Source organism: Taudactylus pleione, unplaced genomic scaffold (genome assembly GCF_031769625.1).
Source record: "Taudactylus pleione unplaced genomic scaffold, aTauple2 ptg000189l, whole genome shotgun sequence".
Taxonomy (NCBI): domain Eukaryota; kingdom Metazoa; phylum Chordata; class Amphibia; order Anura; family Myobatrachidae; genus Taudactylus; species Taudactylus pleione.
In genome coordinates, this window is record NW_028284591.1 from 7,469,116 (window position 1) to 7,496,175 (window position 27,060).

A 27,060-nucleotide genomic window follows, 5' to 3' on the forward strand; every position below is an offset into this window, starting at 1 on the left:
TAGCTCTGATAGAGAGTCAGTAGTGATGGCGCTATATGTGTATACATTGGAGGACACTAGCTCTGATAGTAGTGATGGCGCTATATGTGTATACATTGGGGGCACTAGCTCTGATAGTCAGTAGTGATGGCGCTATATGTGTATACATTTGGGGGACACTAGCTCTGATAGAGAGTCAGTAGTGATGGCGCTATATGTGTATACATTGGAGGACACTAGCTCTGATAGTAGTGATGGCGCTATATGTGTATACATTGGGGGCACTAGCTCTGATAGTCAGTAGTGATGGCGCTATATATGTATACATTGGGGGACACTACCTCTGATAGAGAGTCAGTAGTGTTGGCCCTGTATGTGTATTCATTTGGGGGCACTAGCTCTGATAGTCAGTAGTGATGGCGTTATATATGTATACATTTGGGGGACACTAGCTCTGATAGAGAGTCAGTAGTGATGGCGTTATATGTGTATACATTGGAGGACACTAGCTCTGATAGTAGTGATGGCGCTATATGTGTATACATTGGGGGTACTAGCTCTGATAGTCAGTAGTGATGGCGTTATATATGTATACATTTGGGGGACACTAGCTCTGATAGAGAGTCAGTAGTGATGGCGCTATATGTGTATACATTGGAGGACACTAGCTCTGATAGTAGTGATGGCGCTATATGTGTATACATTGGGGGCACTAGCTGTGATAGTCAGTAGTGATGGCGTTATATGTATATACATTGGAGGAAACTAGCTCTGATAGAGAGTCGGTAGTGATGGCTCTATATATGTGTATACATTGGGGGCACTAGCTGTGATAGTCAGTAGTGATGGCGTTATATGTGTATACATTGGAGGACACTAGCTCTGATAGTGATGGCGCTATATGTGCTATATGTGTATACATTGGAGGACACTAGCTCTTATAGTAGTGATGGCGCTATATGTGTATACATTGGGGGCACTAGCTCTGATAGTCAGTAGTGATGGTGCTATATATGTATACATTTGGGGGACACTAGCTCTGATAGAGAGTCAGTAGTGATGGCGCTATATGTGCTATATGTGTATACATTGGAGGACACTAGCTCTGATAGTATTGATGGCGCTATATGTGTACACATTGGGGAACACTAGCTCTGATAGAGAGTCGGTAGTGATGGCGCTGTATGTGTATACATTGGAGGACACTAGCTCTGATAGAGAGTCAGTAGTGATGGCGTTATATGTATATACATTGGAGGAAACTAGCTCTGATAGTCGTGATGGCGCTATATGTATATACATTGGAGGACACTAGCTCTGATAGTATTGATGGCGCTATATGTGTATACATTGGGGAACAGTAGCTCTGATAGTATTGATGGCGCTATATGTGTATACTTTGGGGACACTAGTTCTGATAAGAGAATCAGTAGTGATGGCGCTATATGTGTATTCATTGGAGGACACTAGCTCTGTTAGAGAGTCAGTAGTGATGGCTCTATATGTATATACATTGGGGACACTACCTCTGATAGTATTGATGGCGCTATATGTGTATACATTGGGGGCACTAGCTCTGATAGTATTGATGGCGCTATATGTGTATACATTGGGGGCACTAGCTCTGATAAGAGAATCAGTAGTGACGGCGCTATATGTGTATACATTGGAGGACACTAGCTCTGATAGAGAGTCAGTAGTGATTGCTCTATATGTATATACATTGGGGACACTACCTCTGATAGTATTGATGGCGCTATATGTGTATACATTGGGGGCACTAGCTCTGAGAGAGAGTCAGTAGTGATGGCGCTATGTGTATACATTGGAGGACACTAGCTCTGATAGTAGAGATGGCGCTATACTGTATGTGTATACATTGGAGGTCACTAGCGCTGATAGTAGTAATGGCGCTATATGTATATACATTGGAGGTCACTAGCTCTGATAGAGAGTCAGTAATGATGGCACTATATGTATATACATTGAAGGACACTAGCTCTGATAGAGAGTAGTGATGGCGTTATATATGTATATACATTGGGGGGTACTAGCTCTGATAGAGAGTCAGTAGTGATGGCGCTATATATGTATATACATTGGGGGCACTAGCTCTGATAGTCAGTGGTGATGGCGCTATATGTATATACATTGGAGGACACTAGCTCTGATGGTCAGTAGTGATGGCGCTATATGTATATACATTGGGGGACACTAGCTCTGATAGTCAGTAGTGATGGCACTATATGTGTACACATTGGGGGGCACTAGCTCTGATAGAGAGTCAGTAGTGATGGCGCTATATATGTATATACATTGGGGGCACTAGCTCTGATAGTGGTGATGGCGCTATATGTATATACATTGGAGGACACTAGCTCTGATGGTCAGTAGTGATGGCGCTATATGTATATACATTGGGGGACACTAGCTCTGATAGAGAGTCAGTAGTGATGGCACTATATGTGTACACATTGGGGGGCACTAGCTCTGATAGAGAGTCAGTAATGGTGGCGCTATATGTATATACATTGAAGGACACTAGCTCTGATAGAGAGTAGTGATGGCGTTATATATGTATATACATTGGGGGGCACTAGCTCTGATAGAGAGTCAGTAGTGATGGCGCTATATATGTATATACATTGGGGGCACTAGCTCTGATAGTCAGTGGTGATGGCGCTATATGTATATACATTGGAGGACACTAGCTCTGATAGTCAGTGGTGATGGCGCTATATGTATATACATTGGAGGACACTAGCTCTGATGGTCAGTAGTGATGGCGCTATATGTATATACATTGGGGGACACTAGCTCTGATAGTCAGTAGTGATGGCACTATATGTGTACACATTGGGGGGCACTAGCTCTGATAGAGAGTCAGTAGTGATGGCGCTATATATGTATATACATTGGGGGCACTAGCTCTGATAGTGGTGATGGCGCTATATGTATATACATTGGAGGACACTAGCTCTGATGGTCAGTAGTGATGGCGCTATATGTATATACATTGGGGGACACTAGCTCTGATAGAGAGTCAGTAGTGATGGCACTATATGTGTACACATTGGGGGGCACTAGCTCTGATAGAGAGTCAGTAATGGTGGCGCTATATGTATATACATTGAAGGACACTAGCTCTGATAGAGAGTAGTGATGGCGTTATATATGTATATACATTGGGGAACACTAGCTCTGATAGAGAGTCAGTAGTGATGGCGATATATGTGTATACATTGGAGGACTCTAGCTCTGATAGTCAGTAGTGATGGCGATATATATGTGTATACATTGGGGGGCACTAGCTCTGATAGTATTGATGGCGATATATGTGTATATACATTGGGGAACACTAGCTCTGATAGAGAGTCAGTAGTGATGGCGCTATATATGTGTATACATTGGAGGACTCTAGCTCTGATAGAGAGTTGGTAGTGATGGCGATATATGTGTATACATTGGAGGACTCTAGCTCTGATAGAGAGTTGGTAGTGATGGCGCTATATGTGTATACATTGGGGGGCACTAGCTCTGATAGTAGTGATGGCGCTATATGTGTATACATTGGGGGGCACTAGCTCTTATAGAGAGTCAGTAGTGATCGCGCTATATGTGTATACATTGGAGGACATTCATTCTGATAGAGAGTCGGTAGTGATGGCGCTATATGTGTATATATTGGGGGACACTAGCTCTGATAGAGAGTTGGTAGTTATGGCGCTATATGTGTATACATTGGGGGGCACTAGCTCTGATAGTAGTGATGGCGCTATATGTGTATACATTGGGGGCCACTAGCTCTGTTAGAGAGTCAGTAGTGATGGCTCTATATGTATATACATTGGGGGACACTAGCTCTGATAGTAGTGATGGCAATATATGTATATACATTGGGGGACACTAGCTCTGATAGATAGTGATGGCGCTATGTGTGTATACATTGGGGGGCACTAGCTCTGATAGAGAGTCAGTAGTGATGGCGCTATATATGTGTATACATTGGAGGACTCTAGCTCTGATAGAGAGTCAGTAGTGATGGCGCTATATGTGTATACATTGGAGGACTCTAGCTCTGATAAAGAGTTAGTAGTGATGGCGCTATATGTGTATACATTGGAGGACATTCATTCTGATAGAGAGTCAGTAGTGATGGCGCTATGTGTGTATACATTGGGGGGCACTAGCTCTGATAGTCAGTAGTGATGGCGCTATATGTATATACATTGGAGGACACTAGCTCTGATAGTATTGATGGTGCTATATGTGTATACATTGGAGGACACTAGCTTTGATAGTCAGTAGTGATGGCGATATATGTGTATACATTGGGGGACACTAGCTCTGATAGTCAGTAGTGATGGCGATATATGTATATACATTGGGGGACACTAGCTCTGATAGTCGTGATGGCGCTATACTGTATGTGTATACATTGGAGGTCACTAACTCTGATAGTGATGTCACTTTATGTATATACATTGGAGGACACTAGCTCTGATAGAGAGTCAGTGGTGATGGCGCTATATGTATATACATTGGAGGACACTAGCTCTGATAGAGAGTCAGTAGTGATGGCGCTATATGTATATACATTGGAGGACACTAGCTCTGACAGTAGTGATGGCGCTATATGTGTATACATTGGGGGCACTAGCTCTGATAGTCAGTAGTGATGGCGTTATATGTGTATACATTGGAGGACACTAGCACTGATAGTAGTGATGGCGCTATATGTGTATACATTGGGGGCACTAGCTCTGATAGTCAGTAGTGATGGCGCTATATGTGTATACATTTGGGGGACACTAGCTCTGATAGAGAGTCAGTAGTGATGGCGCTATATGTGTATACATTGGAGGACTCTAGCTCTGATAGAGAGTTAGTAGTGATGGCGCTATATGTGTATACATTGGAGGACACTAGGTCTGATAGTAGTGATGGCGCTATGTGTGTATACATTGGAGGAACCTAGCTCTGATAGAGAGTCAGTAGTGATGGCGCTATGTGTGTATACATTGGAGGACACTAGCTCTGATAGTGATGTCACTTTATGTATATACATTGGAGGACACTAGCTCTGATAGTCAGTGGTGATGGCGCTATATGTATATACATTGGGGGACACTAGCTCTGATAGTCGTGATGGCGCTATATGTGTATACATTGGGGGGACACTAGCTCTGATAGTCAGTAGTGATGGCGCTATATGTGTATACATTGGAGGACACTAGCTCTGATAGTAGTGATGGCGCTATATGTGTATACATTGGGGGCACTAGCTCTGAGAGTAGTGATGGCGCTATGTGTATACATTTGGGGGACACTAGCTCTGATAGAGAGTCAGTAGTGATGGCGCTATATGTGTATACATTGGAGGACTCTAGCTCTGATAGAGAGTTAGTAGTGATGGCGCTATATGTGTATACATTGGAGGACACTAGGTCTGATAGTAGTGATGGCGCTATGTGTGTATACATTGGAGGAACCTAGCTCTGATAGAGAGTCAGTAGTGATGGCGCTATGTGTGTATACATTGGAGGACACTAGCTCTGATAGTGATGTCACTTTATGTATATACATTGGAGGACACTAGCTCTGATAGTCAGTGGTGATGGCGCTATATGTATATACATTGGGGGACACTAGCTCTGATAGTAGTTATGGCGCTATATGTGTATACATTTGGGGGACACTAGCTCTGATAGAGAGTCAGTAGTGATGGCGCTATATGTGTATACATTGGAGGACAGTAGCTCTGATAGTAGTGATGGCGCTATATGTGTATACATTGGGGGCACTAGCTCTGATAGTCAGTAGTGATGGCGCTATATATGTATACATTTGGGTGACACTAGCTCTGATAGAGAGTCAGTAGTGATGGCGCTATATGTGTATACATTGGAGGACAGTAGCTCTGATAGTAGTGATGGCGCTATATGTGTATACATTGGGGGGCACTAGCTCTGATAGTCAGTAGTAATGGCGTTATATATGTATACATTTGGGGGACACTAGCTCTGATAGAGAGTCAGTAGTGATGGCGCTATATGTGTATACATTGGAGGACACTAGCTCTGATAGTAGTGATGGCGCTATATGTGTATACATTTGGGGGACACTAGCTCTGATAGTCAGTAGTGATGGCGCTATATGTGTATACATTGGAGGACACTAGCTCTGATAGTGATGGCGCTATATGTGTATACATTGGGGGCACTAGCTCTGATAGTCAGTAGTGATGGCGCTATATATGTATACATTGGAGAACACTAGCTCTGATAGTAGTGATGGCGCTATATGTGTATACATTGGGGGCACTAGCTCTGATAGTCAGTAGTGATGGCGCTATATATGTATACATTTGGGGGACACTAGCTCTGATAGAGAGTCAGTAGTGATGGCGCTATATGTGTATACATTGGAGGACACTAGCTCTGATAGTAGTGATGGCGCTATATGTGTATACATTGGAGGACACTAGCTCTGATAGTGATGGCGCTATATGTGTATACATTGTGGGGCACTAGCTCTGATAGTCAGTAGTGATGGCGTTATATATGTATACATTTGGGGGACACTAGCTCTGATAGAGAGTCAGTAGTGATGGCGCTATATGTGCTATATGTGTATACATTGGAGGACACTAGCTCTGATAGTATTGATGGCGCTATATGTGTATACATTGGAGGACACTAGCTCTGATAGTGATGGCGCTATATGTGTATACATTGGGGGGCACTAGCTCTGATAGTCAGTAGTGATGGCGTTATATATGTATACATTTGGGGGACACTAGCTCTGATAGAGAGTCAGTAGTGATGGCGCTATATGTGCTATATGTGTATACATTGGAGGACACTAGCTCTGATAGTACTGATGGCGCTATATATGTATACATTTGGGGGACACTAGCTCTGATAGAGAGTCAGTAGTGATGGCGCTATATGTGTATACATTGGAGGACACTAGCTCTGATAGTAGTGATGGCGCTATATGTGTATACATTGGGGGCACTAGCTCTGATAGTCAGTAGTGATGGTGTTATGTATACATTTGGGGGACACTAGCTCTGATAGAGAGTCAGTAGTGATGGCGCTATATGTGTATACATTGGAGGACACTAGCTCTGATAGTATTGATGGTGCTATATGTGTATACATTGGGGAACACTAGCTCTGATAGAGAGTCGGTAGTGATGGCGCTATATGTGTATACATTGGGGGGCACTAGCTCTGATAGTAGTGATGGCGCTATGTGGGTATACATTGGAGAACATTCATTCTGATAGAGAGTCAGTAGTGATGGCGCTATATGTGTATACATTGGAGGACTCTAGCTCTGATAGAGAGTCAGTAGTGATGGCGATATATATGTGTATACATTGGGGGGCACTAGCTCTGATAGTATTGATGGCGATATATGTGTATACATTGGGGAACACTAGCTTTGATAGAGAGTCAGTAGTGATGGCGCTATATATGTGTATACATTGGAGGACTCTAGCTCTGATAGAGAGTTGGTAGTGATGGCGATATATGTGTATACATTGGAGGACTCTAGCTCTGATAGTAGTGATGGCGCTATATGTGTATACATTGGAGGACATTCATTCTGATAGAGAGTCGGTAGTGATGGCGCTATATGTGTATATATTGGGGGACACTAGCTCTGATAGAGAGTCAGTAGTGCTGGCTCTATATGTATATACATTGGGGGACACTAGCTCTGATAGTAGTGATGGCGCTATGTGTGTATACATTGGGGGGCACTAGCTCTGATAGAGAGTCAGTAGTGATGGCGCTATATATGTGTATACATTGGAGGACTCTAGCTCTGATAGAAAGTCAGTAGTGATGGCGATATATATGTGTATACATTGGGGGGCACTAGCTCTGATAGTATTGATGGCGATATATGTGTATACTTTGGGGAACACTAGCTCTGATAGAGAGTCAGTAGTGATGGCGATATATGTGTATACATTGGGGGACACTAGCTCTGATAGTCAGTAGTGATGGCGATATATGTATATACATTGGGGGCACTAGCTCTGATAGTCGTGATGGCGCTATGTATGTATACATTGGGGGGACACTAGCTCTGATAGTTGAGATGGCGCTATACTGTATGTGTATACATTGGAGGTCAGTAACTCTGATAGTGATGTCACTTTATGTATATACATTGGAGGACACTAGCTCTGATAGTGGTGATGGCGCTATATGTATATACATTGGAGGACACTAGCTCTGATAGTCAGTAGTGATGGCGCTATATGTATATACATTGAAGGGCACTAGCTCTGATAGAGAGTCAGTAGTGATGGCGCTATGTGTGTATACATTGGGGGGCACTAGCTCTGATAGTCAGTAGTGATGGCGCTATATGTATATACATTGGAGGACACTAGCTCTAATAGTAGTGATGGCGCTATATGTGTATACATTGGGGCACTAGCTCTGATAGTAGTGATGGCGTTATATGTGTATACATTGGAGGACACTAGCTCTGACAAGTAGTGATGGCGCTATGTGTGTATACATTGGAGGAACCTAGCTCTGATAGAGAGTCAGTAGTGATGGCGCTATGTGTGTATACATTGGGGGGCACTAGCTCTGATAGTCAGTAGTGATGGCGCTATATGTGTATACATTGGAGGACACTAGCTCTGATAGTAGTGATGGCGCTATATGTGTATACATTGGGGGCACTAGCTCTGATAGTCAGTAGTGATGGCGCTATATATGTATACATTTGGGGGACACTAGCTCTGATAGAGAGTCAGTAGTGATGGCGCTATGTGTGTATACATTGGGGGGCACTAGCTCTGATAGTAGTGATGGCGCTATATGTGTATACATTGGAGGGCACTAGCTCTGATAGAGAGTCAGTAGTGATGGCACTATATGTATATACATTGGGGGGCACTAGCTCTGATAGAGAGTCAGTAGTGATGGCGCTATGTGTGTATACATTGGGGGGCACTAGCTCTGATAGTCAGTAGTGATGGCGCTATATGTGTATACATTGGAGGACACTAGCTCTGATAGTAGTGATGGCGCTATATGTGTATACATTGGGGGCACTAGCTCTGATAGTCAGTAGTGATGGCGCTATATGTGTATACATTTGGGGGACACTAGCTCTGATAGAGAGTCAGTAGTGATGGCGCTATATGTGTATACATTGGAGGACACTAGCTCTGATAGTAGTGATGGCGCTATATGTGTATACATTGGGGGCACTAGCTCTGATAGTCAGTAGTGATGGCGCTATATATGTATACATTTGGGGGACACTAGCTCTGATAGAGAGTCAGTAGTGATGGCGCTATGTGTGTATACATTTGGGGGACACTAGCTCTGATAGTAGTGATGGCGATATATGTATATACATTGGGGGACACTAGCTCTGATAGTCAGTAGTGATGGCGCTATATGTGTATACATTGGGGGGACACTAGCTCTGATAGTTGAGATGGCGCTATACTATATGTGTATACATTGGAGGACCCTAGCTCTGATAGAGTCAGTAGTGATGGCGATATATGTGTATACATTGGGGGGCACTAGCTCTGATAGAGAGTCAGTAGTGATGGCGCTATGTGTGTATACATTGGGGGGCACTAGCTCTGATAGTAGTGATGGCGCTATATGTATATACATTGGAGGACACTAGCTCTGATAGTAGTGATGGCGCTATATGTATTTACATTGGGGGCACTAGCTCTGATAGTCAGTAGTGATGGCGCTATATATGTATATACATTGGGGGCACTAGCTCTGATAGTCAGTGGTGATGGCGCTATATGTATATACATTGGAGGACACTAGCTCTGATAGTATTGATGGCGCTATATGTGTATACATTGGGGAACAGTAGCTCTGATAGTATTGATGGCGCTATATGTGTATACTTTGGGGACACTAGTTCTGATAAGAGAATCAGTAGTGATGGCGCTATATGTGTATTCATTGGAGGACACTAGCTCTGTTAGAGAGTCAGTAGTGATGGCTCTATATGTATATACATTGGGGACACTACCTCTGATAGTATTGATGGCGCTATATGTGTATACATTGGGGGCACTAGCTCTGATAGTATTGATGGCGCTATATGTGTATACATTGGGGGCACTTGCTCTGATAAGAGAATCAGTAGTGACGGCGCTATATGTGTATACATTGGAGGACACTAGCTCTGATAGAGAGTCAGTAGTGATTGCTCTATATGTATATACATTGGGGACACTACCTCTGATAGTATTGATGGCGCTATATGTGTATACATTGGGGGCACTAGCTCTGAGAGAGAGTCAGTAGTGATGGCGCTATGTGTATACATTGGAGGACACTAGCTCTGATAGTAGAGATGGCGCTATACTGTATGTGTATACATTGGAGGTCACTAGCGCTGATAGTAGTAATGGCGCTATATGTATATACATTGGAGGTCACTAGCTCTGATAGAGAGTCAGTAATGATGGCGCTATATGTATATACATTGAAGGACACTAGCTCTGATAGAGAGTAGTGATGGCGTTATATATGTATATACATTGGGGGGCACTAGCTCTGATAGAGAGTCAGTAGTGATGGCGCTATATATGTATATACATTGGGGGCACTAGCTCTGATAGTCAGTGGTGATGGCGCTATATGTATATACATTGGAGGACACTAGCTCTGATGGTCAGTAGTGATGGCGCTATATGTATATACATTGGGGGACACTAGCTCTGATAGTCAGTAGTGATGGCACTATATGTGTACACATTGGGGGGCACTAGCTCTGATAGAGAGTCAGTAGTGATGGCGCTATATATGTATATACATTGGGGGCACTAGCTCTGATAGTGGTGATGGCGCTATATGTATATACATTGGAGGACACTAGCTCTGATGGTCAGTAGTGATGGCGCTATATGTATATACATTGGGGGACACTAGCTCTGATAGAGAGTCAGTAGTGATGGCACTATATGTGTACACATTGGGGGGCACTAGCTCTGATAGAGAGTCAGTAATGGTGGCGCTATATGTATATACATTGAAGGACACTAGCTCTGATAGAGAGTAGTGATGGCGTTATATATGTATATACATTGGGGGGCACTAGCTCTGATAGAGAGTCAGTAGTGATGGCGCTATATATGTATATACATTGGGGGCACTAGCTCTGATAGTCAGTGGTGATGGCGCTATATGTATATACATTGGAGGACACTAGCTCTGATAGTCAGTGGTGATGGCGCTATATGTATATACATTGGAGGACACTAGCTCTGATGGTCAGTAGTGATGGCGCTATATGTATATACATTGGGGGACACTAGCTCTGATAGTCAGTAGTGATGGCACTATATGTGTACACATTGGGGGGCACTAGCTCTGATAGAGAGTCAGTAGTGATGGCGCTATATATGTATATACATTGGGGGCACTAGCTCTGATAGTGGTGATGGCGCTATTTGTATATACATTGGAGGACACTAGCTCTGATGGTCAGTAGTGATGGCGCTATATGTATATACATTGGGGGACACTAGCTCTGATAGTCAGTAGTGATGGCACTATATGTATATACATTGGAGGACACTAGCTCTGATGGTCAGTAGTGATGGCGCTATATGTATATACATTGGGGGACACTAGCTCTGATAGTCAGTAGTGATGGCACTATATGTGTACACATTGGGGGGCACTAGCTCTGATAGAGAGTCAGTAATGGTGGCGCTATATGTATATACATTGAAGGACACTAGCTCTGATAGAGAGTAGTGATGGCGTTATATATGTATATACATTGGGGGGCACTAGCTCTGATAGAGAGTCAGTAGTGATGGCGCTATATATGTATATACATTGGGGGCACTAGCTCTGATAGTCAGTGGTGATGGCGCTATATGTATATACATTGGAGGACACTAGCTCTGATGGTCAGTAGTGATGGCGCTATATGTATATACATTGGGGGACACTAGCTCTGATAGTCAGTAGTGATGGCACTATATGTGTACACATTGGGGGGCACTAGCTCTGATAGAGAGTCAGTAATGATGGCGCTATATGTATATACATTGAAGGACACTAGCTCTGATAGAGAGTAGTGATGGCGCTATGTATGTATATACATTGGGGGGCACTAGCTCTGATAGAGAGTCAGTAGTGATGGCGCTATATATGTATATACATTGGGGGCACTAGCTCTGATAGTAGTGATGGTTCTATATGTATATACATTGGAGGACACTAGCTCTGATAGTAGTGATGGTGTTATAGATGTATATACATTGGGGGGCACTAGCTCTGATAGTAGTGATGGTTCTATATGTATATACATTGGAGGACACTAGCTCTGATAGAGTCAGTAGTGATGGCGTTATAGATATATACATCGGAGGACACTAGCTCTGACTGTTAGTTGTGATGATTTTCCCCCTCTCATCTTATATGAGGATGTTGTCTAGAACTGACAGTCCTGCAGTCCCTGTTTTCTGCTGCTTTAGCATTTTCTAGAAGTCCTCCTTTTGGGGGCTGATCAAAGCATGTCTACTTAATGTTAGGTCCTCGCACAGGGTGCTGTAAAAGCACAGAGGCTTACTTCTTCAAGGGCATCTGAAAATCTCAGTGCAAGCGGTGCATGTCGTACCATGTAAACAGCATAATAAGAAGTAATTGCTGGACATTAGAAAGATAGAACGTGAAATTGGGATGATTTCAGGAGAATGTTTTCTTTGGAGTCTGAGTAGAATGACTTGGGGCCAAACATCACTTCCTCCCGCCCCCCCCCAGGAGCCTGATTATAGCAGTGGGAATATTGGAGATGGTCTGACCTGAGCTGCACAGGAAGAGAACACCTAGTCCTGGGTAATAACACTCTATCTCAGTTTCACTGCTTGGAAAAGTGATAGCAACTCTGGTTTCTCAACGGGACCAAAACTTTCCTTTTTGTTTTACCAGATTCCCGTCCAAGTCCACATCCCCCATTTGTTTCCTTCTGTTCTCCCTATTGAATAAAAAAATTATATATTTATTTTTGAAGTTCTTATAAGTTAATAGGGATCTTCTGAGTTACAGCTGTAATGGTCCTTGCTGTTTGCTGTCTTGCAGCGTCATTTGTGCCCATGTATATATACGGCGCTGCGGACCGCTTGTGGCACCTTTATAAATACAATGTACTAATAATGTATAAAAGGAATTATAGAGGACGGTTCATTTCTGAGCGAGAGACTGGTGCACGGTGTGTGAAGAGGAGAACTTAGGGTTGTATGGATTACACCGACCTATAAAGAGGACAATTGGAGATGTTGCCTATAGCAACCAAACAGATTCTTGCTATCATTCATCTAGTAGATTCTATAAAACGACAGAAGCTGATTGGTTGCTACGGGCAACAGCTACACTAGTCCTCTTGAGAAGTTTTGATATCTCTCTCCCTATGTACCTCTCCCGACGTACAGGAAGAACCCGTCTGAAACGTTTTATCACACCGCGTGTAACTGCGAAATGTTTACGTCAGGTACCGGCTCCTGGTCGCTCCTTGTCACATACTCTGGTAACATTGTATGTTTTGTACATTTGTTTTTGAAAAGTGATTATTTTTGAAAAGTAATTTGACCTTCTACAGAGAGTAAGGAGCAGGCCTGTTTCTTTCTCTCCTTATCATATTAATCTCCCTTTATGCAGTGGTATACGTTGTTCTCTACTACTTTCTTATAACCTCTTTTACCTGTTCAGCTATCGCACGTTATAGGAGTAGAACAGGGTTTCCCAACCACGGTCCTCAAGGCACACTAACAGTCCAGGTTTGAAGGATAGCCACACTTGAGCACAGGTGACTTGCTTAGTATTTCAGTTATTTTAATTTAACATCTGTGCTCAACCACGGATATCACTGAAACCAGGACCGTTAATGTGCCTTGAGGACCGAGGTTGGGAAACACTGGAGTAGAGTAAAGCATCTGTTATTATTCCGTTATCTCTGAGGTCGGCGCACAGAGCGTAATAACAGCGAATATGTCCGATCGCTTTATGCGGTTTGTAGATGGCACAGGATGGGGTGACACAACGGGTGTCTGGTATATGTGCCGAATGCAATATGTCCTACTCTGATTAATATACTGTAATATAGAGATAAATTATGTGGTATATGCAGTAACTATAAATCTAATGTATATAGAACAATAAGGGGGATTCAAATCCTTCTTATCAAATTATATTTTTCTTTCAAACTGGGGAAAATTCAGTGTAACAATGTAATGTGTTACTCGTGTCTGTGAGTCACGTATGCAGAATAATTCATTCATTTTTTTCTGTGCTTTATATTTCAGTGATATAACATACAGCACCCTGCTCGAGGCGGTAACTACCCTAATAGTGTTCCTGTCCTATCAGCTGTTCCGGAAGGAGATCATCCATGAAAGCATCATCCACCGATACCTGATGCACGGCCGCTGGTAGGTCGCCTGCTCTATATAGTGATGGGCAGGCTGCTGTATGTTCCTGTGTGGGACAACCTGGCTAGGGATAGCACCATGGCCCTCCGCACTGTTAGAGAACTATAAAGAATGTTACAGGGATCTGTAATCTTTTTGGTTTTAAGAATGTGGTAGCAGTGTTATTTCCCAGGCTAGACAATTAGCGCTCGCACACACTAGTCTTCCCTCTCTGTAATCCTAATATAAGATCCTAATGAGATAAAAGCACTGGTGATAAAGCGCAGCATAGAGACTGCACGTCCTGTCCACACAGGGCTTGGATATTACTGTGAGTAATGGGTGCAGGGTCTGACCTATTGCTGCAGGTACCATATTTCTGGTACTATCTTCACACACATGGTGCCTGCAGCTGCGCAGAGGATAACAAGGACATGGACACTGCGCCAGAGCTATTCTCTGCGCAGCCGGAGGTGCCATATTGCCGCAGGGAGGGGGCCCATGCAAATTAACAGACCAGCTCATTTCTTAAAACGTCCCTTATGCCTTATGGTGTTTCCATGACCCGGATACAGTGGATGCATCTTTTGTAGGTGAAGTAACATTCAGAGATCTATCCCACCAGTTCCCTCACTGAGGAATGAGGCACTTCTGTTGATACATGATCCCACTTAATGGCTGCTGCACTGTATATGTAGCCGACTGATTGATTGTTTATCGAGCTTTCCCTCCTCCACTGAGTACTGTATGTAGCAGGTCACAGTCCGTGGCCATTGAGCCTGTAGTTTTATTCATTTAAATATATTGTATGAGTGTTTACTGCAGCATACTAATGCTTTAATGAACATGGCAGGATATGTTACTATTTCTGTGTGTGTGTAAGAATTATATATTACATGGTTTGTATTATGTGGATTTTTCTTATTGGGTTTGTCTTTTCCCTGCTTGCAGCCTTCCCTACACCAGCCGATTGGTGAAAACATTACTGTATAACTTTATTAGACAAGAGAAGAGCCCCCCGCCAGGATCTCATGTGTTCCAGCCTCAGGCCGATGGAGGGGGCCTACTTTATGGCCTGGCCTCTGGTGTGGCAAGTAAGTAACCGTTTTGGAAAGAACTACATCTAGTGCATCTCCCGGGCAATTCCCTGATGCCGATCGGCGGACTCCAGTGATTGGCGATTTCTCATGGTATCGGGAAAAGTGCAACATGTTAAAAATCCCCGATTCACCGTTTCCAATCAATTTTGGGTTGGAATCCGTAAATCGAGATTGTCCAACATGTTGCATTCTTACATTCCCCTGACCCATTCATCTGCAGAACGGGAAATTGCTCCAATTGATCTCAGATGTATGGGACCCCATTAGCATTCTGAAAAGCTGACACTGCATAATTCTGTACCTGTTTACCTTGCAGCGGATTAGTACATCATTTACAGTCCACACAGGCCGGTGTATAACAGTCTGTAGCCTTCATTCATCTCTTGTGGATTTGGATTAGTAGACTGCTTCTATAAGAAGGGGGTTCTCAATGTTAAGACAACATTCACATAGTTCTCATTACTGTTATTACTGGAGAAGCTTCCCACAGTTTCCTGCTGGTCACTACCAATCCCAGGTACCTGCTGTATACAGAACCCTGCAGGAATGGAGTGACCAGGGACATGGGTGTGTAAGTGAAGACAGCACCTGATTGGAGGGCTGAATCCTCTGTTCTGTCCAATTACATACTAGATTCACTTCACATCATCTGTCCATAGAGATCTTGAAGGCCTGTGGCCATAAACCTGGGGTGCTTGTCCATAAAGATGGCGGCCACCAAATAGTCTTGGTGGACTGCATCCAGCCAACGGGCCTCCAGTAGGACCACCCTGCTCTATAGATAGAAGTGATGCAAGCAATGTTTAAACTATACTACAGCACATATCCTATACAGAATGCTTAATTCTAATGGACGTCTTATGGCCATGTCCTGTTATCCACTGAATACCAGCAGATCCATTATATGTTCTGTTGGTCGCATATGTAGATTGACTCAGCCAGATCTAATTGTGCAGCCGTTGCACAGATCTCTGCAGTTTGGTCCCCCTAGCTTTGTGTGTATATTGCTCACAGACCCGATTGGGTTGTAGCGCAATCCCGTGGAGATGCAAGCAGCAGGATACCCTAGACAGGGAGAGCCACGGCTTGCCTGCAGGGAGATTATGCATTGTGTGTTTTTATGGGTTGCAGCATTGGACCATTGCAGAAAGCAGGTACTGTCAGTAGTAATTGAAGTCTCCCCATGTCAGTACTGCGGTATTAAACCGTGACCAGGGAAAACATTATTATTTGCTGAAACCTGGGTTACAGGATTGGCCATTAGGAAGCGTTCTAGGAAGAGAGAATCATTATATTCCTGAGTGTTCTGTTATACTTGGAGAGCTAGAAGATGTTGCCCCCAGAGACGCCTCGCACAACAGCTAATTGTTTGGGAAGAATTTCTGTACTATCCCTTTTGTTCCGGAGAGACTTTGTAGACCCCTGACTTAATAAACATTATGAGTACACAGACTGTTGGTGATTAAATATTGTGTTACCTCCTGTCTTCTCCGCCCATATATTCTGTTCCTGAATGACACATTGTTATATAGGGTTCTGCATTTACTAAGACCTTTCCTATATCTATTACACATTGCCCCCATATTCCATTGACTGCACATGTTCTGCAGAACATGGATAGAAATGATTGCACAGTGTCTTCCAGTCAGGTTACTCGGAAACACTCCTGATATAATTTCTGCTATTTAACTTGAAAATATTAGAAAAAACAGGTTACTAAAGTCACTTTTTGCTAAATTTGTTCTTTACCTATTGATATATATATTTATTGTGTTCCTCGGCCATAAAACAACACATACTGCCAACCATATGAGTGCTGCCACCTGCTGGTGAGTTGAGGAAAAATAGTAATGTGTCAAGTCAGTGGAGAGCCAGCTGTAGTGGGACATTATATGTATATCATCTCTTGTATTCCCTACAAATAAAGTATTTGCAACAAGTGACAGAGTTTGAGGACTGGGCTTGCTGTATTACCTACAGTTTCTTTATACCTTTGCCATTATTTTCTGTGTGTGTATATGTGTAATGTATATATGTTCTCATATTGAACTTTAGACTGAAATATTTCAAATATATTGTGGTTACTAATCAACGGCTTCAGGGGTAGATGTGCTAAGCCTTGGAGAGAGATAAAGTGCCAACCAATCAGCTCCTAACTGTAATTTTTCAAACGCAGCCTGTAAAGCAACAGTTAGTGGCTTAATGGTTGGTACTTTATCTCCCTCCACTTTATTTTTCTCAAAGGCTTAGTACATAGACCTGAAAGAAAATACCTCAGGCGCTATATTCCCGGACCTCACGTAATAGAAGAATATATTTCCACAGAATTTATAAAAATAATGTGTATTTAGTAGGAATAAAAACTAGTCTGATATTCCTAGAATAGGTAATACATTGAAGATGCTTCAAACTATTGACCGATAAGTACTATAAATGACATAGACAATACCTTAAACAGTGCAAGTCCTACTTATTCCTTTATAGGAATGATAGATGGAGAGATACGCTACTGAGCGTTTTACTCTGTCCTTCTATACTGAAAAGACCCTGTGTTTGACAAAATGACAGGAGCTGATTGGTTGGTACTTCACTTTCCAATTTATCACTTTCCTGAGCTTAGTACATCTCCCCCTTAGACTTGTATAATCTCCGCTTCTGTAAGTAGCTCTCATGATCTTGAAAAATAATAAAAATCAGGAACACATTATTTAATATCCGAAACAGAAAGAAGGGTACAAGTGGGAACGGACAGTAATGCCATCCCTTCCAGTAGTACTGTATACTGATGAGGCAGCTACTTTTGTGTGTGTGTGTGTGTGTGTGTGTATATATATATGTGTGTGTGTGTGTAATACACAAACCACAATGGCCTAGAGACAGGTATGCTGTGTTTTGGCGTGAAGATAAATAATTACCAAAAAGTATTCTAAGGGTTTTTCTTTCTGTTTTAAGGATAAATCTAGTACTTTTCAGTGGTGCTTGTGTCACAGAGCTTTACCATTGTTTGTCTTCTCTTCCCCATAATTTCTTTTGACTCCTGCCTGAGCTTACCAAGATGCAATACGTAGGCGAGCAGCTTAGCAGCGAGGAATGTCTGAGAAGTTATTGGGAGTAAAGGCGCATATCCACTACACGATGAAAATGAACGATTACGACATATAGTTCAATCGTTCGTTAATCGTGCAGTGAATATGCCGGCAACGACCAGCGATGCGCGTTCCAGCTGGTCGTTGTCGGCATCTGTCATCGCCTGAATATACAGGTCAACCTGCCGATATTGTCAGGTTGTGCATGTTCGGGGGTGAGGGAGGGTGCCTGCACTGAACGATATATCGTACAGTGTGGGCACATTATCCACTGCACAGTATGATGAACGATTATGACGTTGTAATCGTACAGTCGTTCTACACTCATGTAGTGGATATGCACCTTACGTTATGATGACATTGTGATGTGACCAATTCGTGAATAAAAGAAAAACCTACCCAGCAGAAGGCGATTCAGTCTGCTCATCCCTGCACAGAGGGATAACATGGGCTATAGTTATCATATACCTTCCTCTGTGCTATACAAAAACACATTTTTGAGGACCCTTTGGGTATATTGAAGCTTTTATCAAAATGTTTTTGAAATAAGAAGTTTACGTTAGTGATGATTTTTACACCAGCATATTCTGACATAACATATCTGAGGGATCGGAATGTGCAGGTGATGGGGGCTAAGAGGTAACAAATAGGGGGGGGGGGGGGGGAGAGGAACGGCGTAACCGCACATTGTAACTGACTGCTCACCATACCATAGTACTGCACTCTATACTGGATTGTCTTTGTGGCTCAGACTTTTCTTTGTTTCTTTTTGACTTTGATTAAGTAACGGAAATGTTGAACTGATGCTTATGTAGGCAGGGGAATAATAATGAGAATTATCGGAACTGTGTTGTCCCTGGTGGCGGGGATTCTGTGCACTGTTAATCTAGATTTGTACATAATATAACACTCCTTGGGGACACACACACGTTATTTGCTGTAAAGGGCAAATTAACTTAATACAAGTCACATTACCAAATAAGAGCTGTTTGCATGCATTGTCTATTTCTGGGTACAGGTGGCCGAACTCTGTTTTCCATAATGGTATTACAGGCAGGAAGTCTGCTGCGTGTAGGAAAAGGCCTCCCCTCAAAACCAAAACTTTATCTGACTCTTTGAGTTCCCATAAGCTCCCGAGGACCATCTTGTATTTTGTTCTTTGTGTAACACGCCTGCATTACACTATATAGCTTTCTGCTGATTCCTCGCTGTTCCTGTCCTTCTGTATAGACACAAATCACTGTGTGGACAAGTTTTGTCCTTTTTAGGTAACCTTTTTAATCAACATTATAACATTTCTAACTCCTCTATAGTCACTAGGTGCCTTCAACCCGCTGTAGGTGCAGATATGAGCTCGTCTGGGGTAACCAGCAAGGCTAGATCAAGCTGTGACCAATGGGGAGAATGACAACAACCACACAAGGATGCTTCCATCCGAGCCTGTAACTCACTAGAGAGTGTGAGAAGTTCTGCATTCGGTTCAGTGTTATGGACAAAACCAGCCATATGTTACTGACTCTGCTGCCATCACTGATCCAAATCACACACAAGGAGGGTGCATCATTTTATGGAGGGCTCACACATGCTCCGTCAGCACGCCCCCTTATACCAGTCAGTGTTGGAGCCGGGGTGTCGCATATCAACACAGGATTATGGGGTGTGTAGATTTTGTTTTTTAATGACTTGTGGCCAAGCCTTATTGAGGATCATTCACTCACTCACAGATGTAACATACACAGAGGGGGAGAAGAGGACAGATGTAACATACACATACATACAGGGCAGCACAGACGGTGTAATGGTTATCGTTACTGCCTCACAGCACTGAGGTCGTGGATTCGATTCCCACCACGACCCTACCTGTGTGGAGTTTGTATATTCTCCCTGTGCTTGCGTGGGTTTCCTTCGGGTGCTCCGGTTTCCTCCCACACTCCAAAAATGTACTGGTAGGTTAATTGGCTCCCAACACAAATTACCCCTAGTGTGTATGTGTGTGCGCGCATGTGATAGGGAATATAGAGTGTAAGCTCCACTGGGGCAGGGACTGATGTGAATGGCCAAATATTTTCTGTAAAGCGCTGTGGAATATGTGTGCGCTATATAAATAACTGGTAATAAAATAAAATTATAATAAATACACAGAGGGGGAGAGGAGGACAGATGTAACATACAGAGAGGGGGAGAGGAGGACAGATGTAACCTACACAGAGGGGGAGAGGAGGACAGATGGTAACATACAGAGAGGGGGGGAGGAGGACAGATGTAACCTACACAGAGGGGGAGAGGAGGACAGATGGTAACATACACAGAGGGGGAGATGAGGACAGATGGTGACATACAGAGAGGGGGAGAGGAGGACAGATGTAACATACAGAGAGGAGGAGAGGAGGACAGATGGTAACATACACAGGGGGGGAGAGGAGGACAGATGGTAACATACACAGAGGGGGAGAGGAGGGCAGATGGTAACATACACAGAGGGGGAGAGCAGGACAGATGTAACATACACAGAGGGGGAGAGGAGGACAGATGGTAACATACACAGAGGGGGAGAGGAGGACAGATGGTAACATACACAGAGGGGGAGAGGGGGACAGATGTAACATACACAGAGGAGGACAGATGGTAACATACAGAGAGGGGAGAGGAGGACAGATGTAACATACACAGAGGGGGAGAGGAGGACAGATGGTAACATACAGAGAGGAGGAGAGGAGGACAGATGGTAACATACAGAGAGGGGGAGAGGAGGACAGATGTAACATACACAGAAGGGGAGAGGAGGACAGATGGTAACATACACAGAGGGGGAGAGGAGGACAGATGGTAACATACAGAGAGGGGGAGAGGAGGACAGATGTAACATACAGAGAGGGGAGAGGAGGACAGATGTAACATACACAGAGGGGGAGAGGAGGACAGATGGTAACATACAGAGAGGGGGAGAGGAGGACAGATGTAACATACAGAGAGGGGGAGAGGAGGACAGATGTAACATACAGAGAGGGGGAGAGGAGGACAGATGGTAACATACAGAGAGGGGGAGAGGAGGACAGATGTAACATACACAGAGGGGGAGAGGAGGACAGATGGTAACATACAGAGAGGGGGGGAGGAGGACAGATGTAACCTACACAGAGGGGGAGAGGAGGACAGATGGTAACATACACAGAGGGGGAGATGAGGACAGATGGTGACATACAGAGAGGGGGAGAGGAGGACAGATGTAACATACAGAGAGGAGGAGAGGAGGACAGATGGTAACATACACAGGGGGGGAGAGGAGGACAGATGGTAACATACACAGAGGGGGAGAGGAGGGCAGATGGTAACATACACAGAGGGGGAGAGCAGGACAGATGTAACATACACAGAGGGGGAGAGGAGGACAGATGGTAACATACACAGAGGGGGAGAGGAGGACAGATGGTAACATACACAGAGGGGGAGAGGGGGACAGATGTAACATACACAGAGAAGGACAGATGGTAACATACAGAGAGGGGAGAGGAGGACAGATGTAACATACACAGAGGGGGAGAGGAGGACAGATGGTAACATACAGAGAGGGGGAGAGGAGGACAGATGGTAACATACAGAGAGGGGGAGAGGAGGACAGATGTAACATACACAGAAGGGGAGAGGAGGACAGATGGTAACATACACAGAGGGGGAGAGGAGGACAGATGGTAACATACAGAGAGGGGGAGAGGAGGACAGATGTAACATACAGAGAGGGGAGAGGAGGACAGATGTAACATACACAGAGGGGGAGAGGAGGACAGATGGTAACATACAGAGAGGGGGAGAGGAGGACAGATGTAACATACAGAGAGGGGGAGAGGAGGACAGATGTAACATACACAGAAGGGGAGAGGAGGACAGATGGTAACATACACTGAGGGGGAGAGGAGGACAGATGGTAACATACACAGAGGGGGCCGGAGGACAGATGGTAACATACACAGAGGGGGAGAGGAGGACAGATGGTAACATACAGAGAGGGGGAGAGGAGGACAGATGTAACATACAGAGAGGGGGAGAGGAGGACAGATGTAACATACACAGAAGGGGAGAGGAGGACAGATGGTAACATACACAGAGGGGGAGAGGAGGACAGATGGTAACATACACAGAGGGGGAGAGGAGGACAGATGGTAACATACACAGAGGGGGAGAGGAGGACAGATGGTGACAAATCTAGAAGACAACTTGTTTGTTACCATTATTCCTCATCTTTCGCTGTTTATTGAATAAATAAAGGGGAAGAGAATGATGGACAGAATGCCGGCATAGTGTAGGGAAAGAGAACAATTGGTGACTAATAACAATTAAGTAATTGTAGGAAGAGAGAGACAGTGAAGAGTTTGTATATTCTCTCCATGTTTGCGTGGGTGTCCTCCCATTCTCTAAAAACGTACTGGTAGGTTCATTGGTTTCTGGTAAAAGAAAACCCCAAAAACAAATGAAATCTAGGATATTTATATGTGCATGTGATGTGGAATATAGATTGTAAGCTCCTCTGGGGCAGGGACTGGTGTGAGTGACTGACATGTTCTCTGTATGGTGTTGCGTATTATGTGTGCGCTGTGTAAATAGCTGTTAGTAAATAAATACACTTGATAATGATCTGGCTGCAGGGAAGGACAGGAGGCATTTCAGCATTAGAATTAGACTGGATCCGGCTGTGATCTGGGCATGTCACTCTTCCCTATGTCTCACCTCTGGCTTCTGTGCTCATTATTTCATCCGTCTGTAAGTCTGTAATAGATGACTGTCAGGGATTCGGCTGAATGATCTGAGTGGCTCTGGCAGAATTCCCAGTAATTGCCGCTATGTTTTGGGGCACTTTTGAGGTTTGATATGACATGGAAACAAGCAGATGGCAGTTTATCAGCAATGAATACGTTGTGTGTGGCAGGTAAGAGTCAGACCCCATTGATTTCAATAGACCTGGATTTTCCTGCATCATAGAGACAAATCATTGCTGGAACATCTTCCAGTAACATTTCATGGATGTCTATGGGAACATAACAAACCTCAGTATCTCTTGGAAAGATGCTCAGTATTTAGAGTAACTATTGTAGGCAGTGGAAGCTCAATAAAATATCACTCATGAAAAATAATCACTGGTCATAGCCAGCAATCGCTGTGTAATAAGAGCATAATATAGACATGTCCTCTAGGGGGCAGTATGAGAGCATTGACCATTCCTGCTTACCTGGTGAAATAGAATGTCAGTACATGACTATACAAATCTCTTCCATTTATTGTGTACTTTATTAAAAGTAATACTTTTGTTTATTTAAGAGTTTATCTAGGAATTTGCACGATTATGAAGACTTTTTACATATATTGTTTTAGAGAACTGTTGTCAGTACCTGACGGAGAAAGTAGTGTTTTCAAGATTTGTCCCCCATTTTCTAAAAGCTTATACTTAAAAGCGTATTGATTATTAGTACTTACAGTATACTTACCTCCAGGTATACCTTGGTCTGTGAGTCCTTACAGGGTTTTAAGAGACTAAAACTTGGACTCACATTTTGATTAAAGCTGTTGCATAGTCTAGAACAATGTTTATTATCTGGTAAAACTAGTTGATTGTGTAAAGTTAATGTCATATAGAACTACATTTCACACCAGCTGTGGTATGGGATATCCTTCTACCTCCATTCCTCTACTCACATCAGGTCACTGCCCCTGTCACATACAGCCCTGTCCTCACTAACATACAGTATCACTCATCTCCTGATATACTCTGTGCTGCGGGGGACTCTGCTTCTCCCAATATATAACTCTGTGACTTCCTGCTGCCTCATTCTCTTCCTCACATCATGTCACTGCCATTGTCACATGCAGCCCTGTCCTCACTAACATGCCACTCATCTCCTGATATACTCTGTGCTGCTGGGGGACCCTTCTTCCTCTATATAGCTCTGTGACTTCCTGCTGCCTCCATTCCCCTCCTTACATCACACGCAGTCCCGTCCTCACTGACCCAATCACACTGGTCATTACATCTCACCAATCCATCGCAAATTGCTCTCCTTATTTACTTTGTGCTGCTGTGAGCACTGATCTGATATAATAGGATTGTTATGTACTGTCTTAAACAAGCAGTAATTAACACTAAGGTGTTAATTACTCTTAATATTAAAATCTCAATATCATATTTGTTAAACATGCAACATGGCCATAAATATGGGGACACCCCTACTAATTAGTGTTTGGGGGCATTGTAGTCACAGCCATTACTAGCATGCATAGAGCTGTGCTCTCCATATCCGACATTAGCTGTAGAATGGGTGGTACTGCCAGCATGGCACTGCCACCTTCCAAACAAGCCAGTCACCTTTCTGCCCTGCCAGTCACCTGTAAGTGCTGTTATTGTTAGTGACCCCTCTGTCTGCCCCTCCCCTATAGAGTGTAAGCTCTAAGGAGCAGCGCTCTCTACCCTTGTACTCTTCCTTTCCTTCTGCCATTACCTCTTCCGCTCTTACAGTGGCCCTGAATCTGTCTGTTGCACCCGTTAACTAGGGCTCAGGTTCAGCCAGCGCTGACTTTGTGGTTATGCTGTCTGTATATGCATTAATATATGTTCATTGTGGTTTGTATCCTGCTGTATTCCGTTGTGTATTGTAATTGTATGCACTTTATACGCTGCTATATTTGTATCTGTATGTGTTCTCTGTATGGAGCTGCTGGCCCTATAAATAAATGGTAATAAGTGCAAACATCACTGTGAAGCTGTGGGCCACATAGGCTCACGGGACTGCTGACTGGCGTAGTAGTGTATAAAAATAGTCTGTCCTTAGTTGCGGCGCTCGCTACCAAGTACCAGTTTTCCTCTGGAATCTTCTGCGGCACAAGGACTGTTCGTTGGGAGTTCATGGATCAAGTTTCTGTGACCGAGCAGCTGCACACACTCCTGAGATCACCATACGCAATGCCACAGGTTGTCTGGGGTGGTGTACAGCACACTGGCATCGGACACGGGAGCGTTGGAAGCATGTTCTCTGGAGGGCCGATTCGCGTTTCACCATCTAGTAGTCTGACGTAGGAATCTGGGTTGGCGGATGCTGGGGCCTGAATGCATCCTGCCAAGTGTAATGTATTTAGGGGAGAAGTAATGGTCTCCGGGGCTGTTTCATGGTTTGGTTAGAGCCCCTTAGCCCCAGTGAAAGAAAATCAATGCAACAGCACACAGACCTTTCAAAGCAGGGGTATTACCATGTGACCCTCCAGCTGCTGTGGAACTACACATCCTAGCATGCCCTGCAAATGTTTTGCATGTTGAATACCCCTGTTCAGAAGAAATGTGTCTAACTTTGTGGCATCAGTGTCAGCATGATGCCATTGCCCCTGTGCACAAAGTGGGATCCATCCAAGAACTGGACTGGCCTGCCCAGATCCCTGACCTCAACCGCATCAGACACCTTCGGGGTGAACGGAACGCCGTCTGCGAGCTCAGCTACGGTGCCCAACCTCACTGACACTCTTGTGGCTGAGGGGATGCGAATGAGCGGAAGCCCACCCAGAGGGGTGCAGGCTGTCACAGCGTCTCGGTCATTGCCATAGTTTCAGAATTAGATATTCAACAAGTACCTTTGGGTGTGAAATTGGGACGTCCGTATACTTCTGGCCATAAAGTGCATCTGTATTATTGATTGTAGGATATGGGTAATACAGACCTTCAAACATAATACTGATACATGGGGGGGATGTCCACTGAGACCATAATTAAAAACTTCCCCTATTCAGACCCATCTGTAGCTCGATGTAACACCCAGATTGTCGCCAGATTTGGTAGTGAGACTAATTCAGGGCATGGGAAGCAGGATAGGGGGAATATGGCGCTGTACAATGTGACAATGGACAGACGAGTAACAAGACTAAACTGTAATGAACGATGACCTTTATTATGTACACTAATAACACTGCACAACAATGAAAATGTTACCGATGTGAAAATAGTTACCTCTAATTGATGTCAGCATGCAAAGAATGAATATGACATTTAAAACTCTCAGTTAGCTCTGAGTTCTGAGATATAGCCCATTTATGACGATGTAGGGGTATTCCTAGTGACGTGGGCAGAATGGAGAGAATCTTACAGCAATCTGCGTTCCGTGCAGAGGGGGCGGGGCCTAATGACCCAATTAAATGAATCAGTTATTTGTCCCCTCCCCTATTCAAATATATGCGATTCACGGGATTACCCCCACATGATAACTGTGGTGCACTGAGTGACAAGCATAGTGAGCGATTCCACCAAGACATTTCAGCAATGGGACAAAGATATCAGGGCAGGTGATCACTACTGTTCTACAGTGACAAGAGAGGCCCCAGAAGAGTAGTACAAGTGACAAGCAAAGAGAAAGCACCCCCATGAATAGGCCACTATATTAGATAGTACTTTCATATGCTATATGTTTGTTTCGTTTTGCGTTCT

The 27,060-nt window shown here is 43.8% G+C and overlaps 1 protein-coding gene across 3 annotated transcripts in view; it reads left to right on the forward strand.

Moving 5' to 3' along the window:
- Window positions 1-27,060, forward strand: part of DYM (dymeclin) — a 408,809-nt gene that overhangs the window by 105,528 nt on the left and 276,221 nt on the right. For all 3 annotated transcript variants that reach the window (XM_088476488.1, XM_088476487.1, XM_088476489.1), the window contains exons 7-8: window positions 14,318-14,443; window positions 15,374-15,516. In XM_088476488.1, the coding sequence (XP_088332614.1) occupies window positions 14,318-14,443; window positions 15,374-15,516 (269 nt within the window). The remainder of the gene's footprint in view (window positions 1-14,317; window positions 14,444-15,373; window positions 15,517-27,060) is intronic.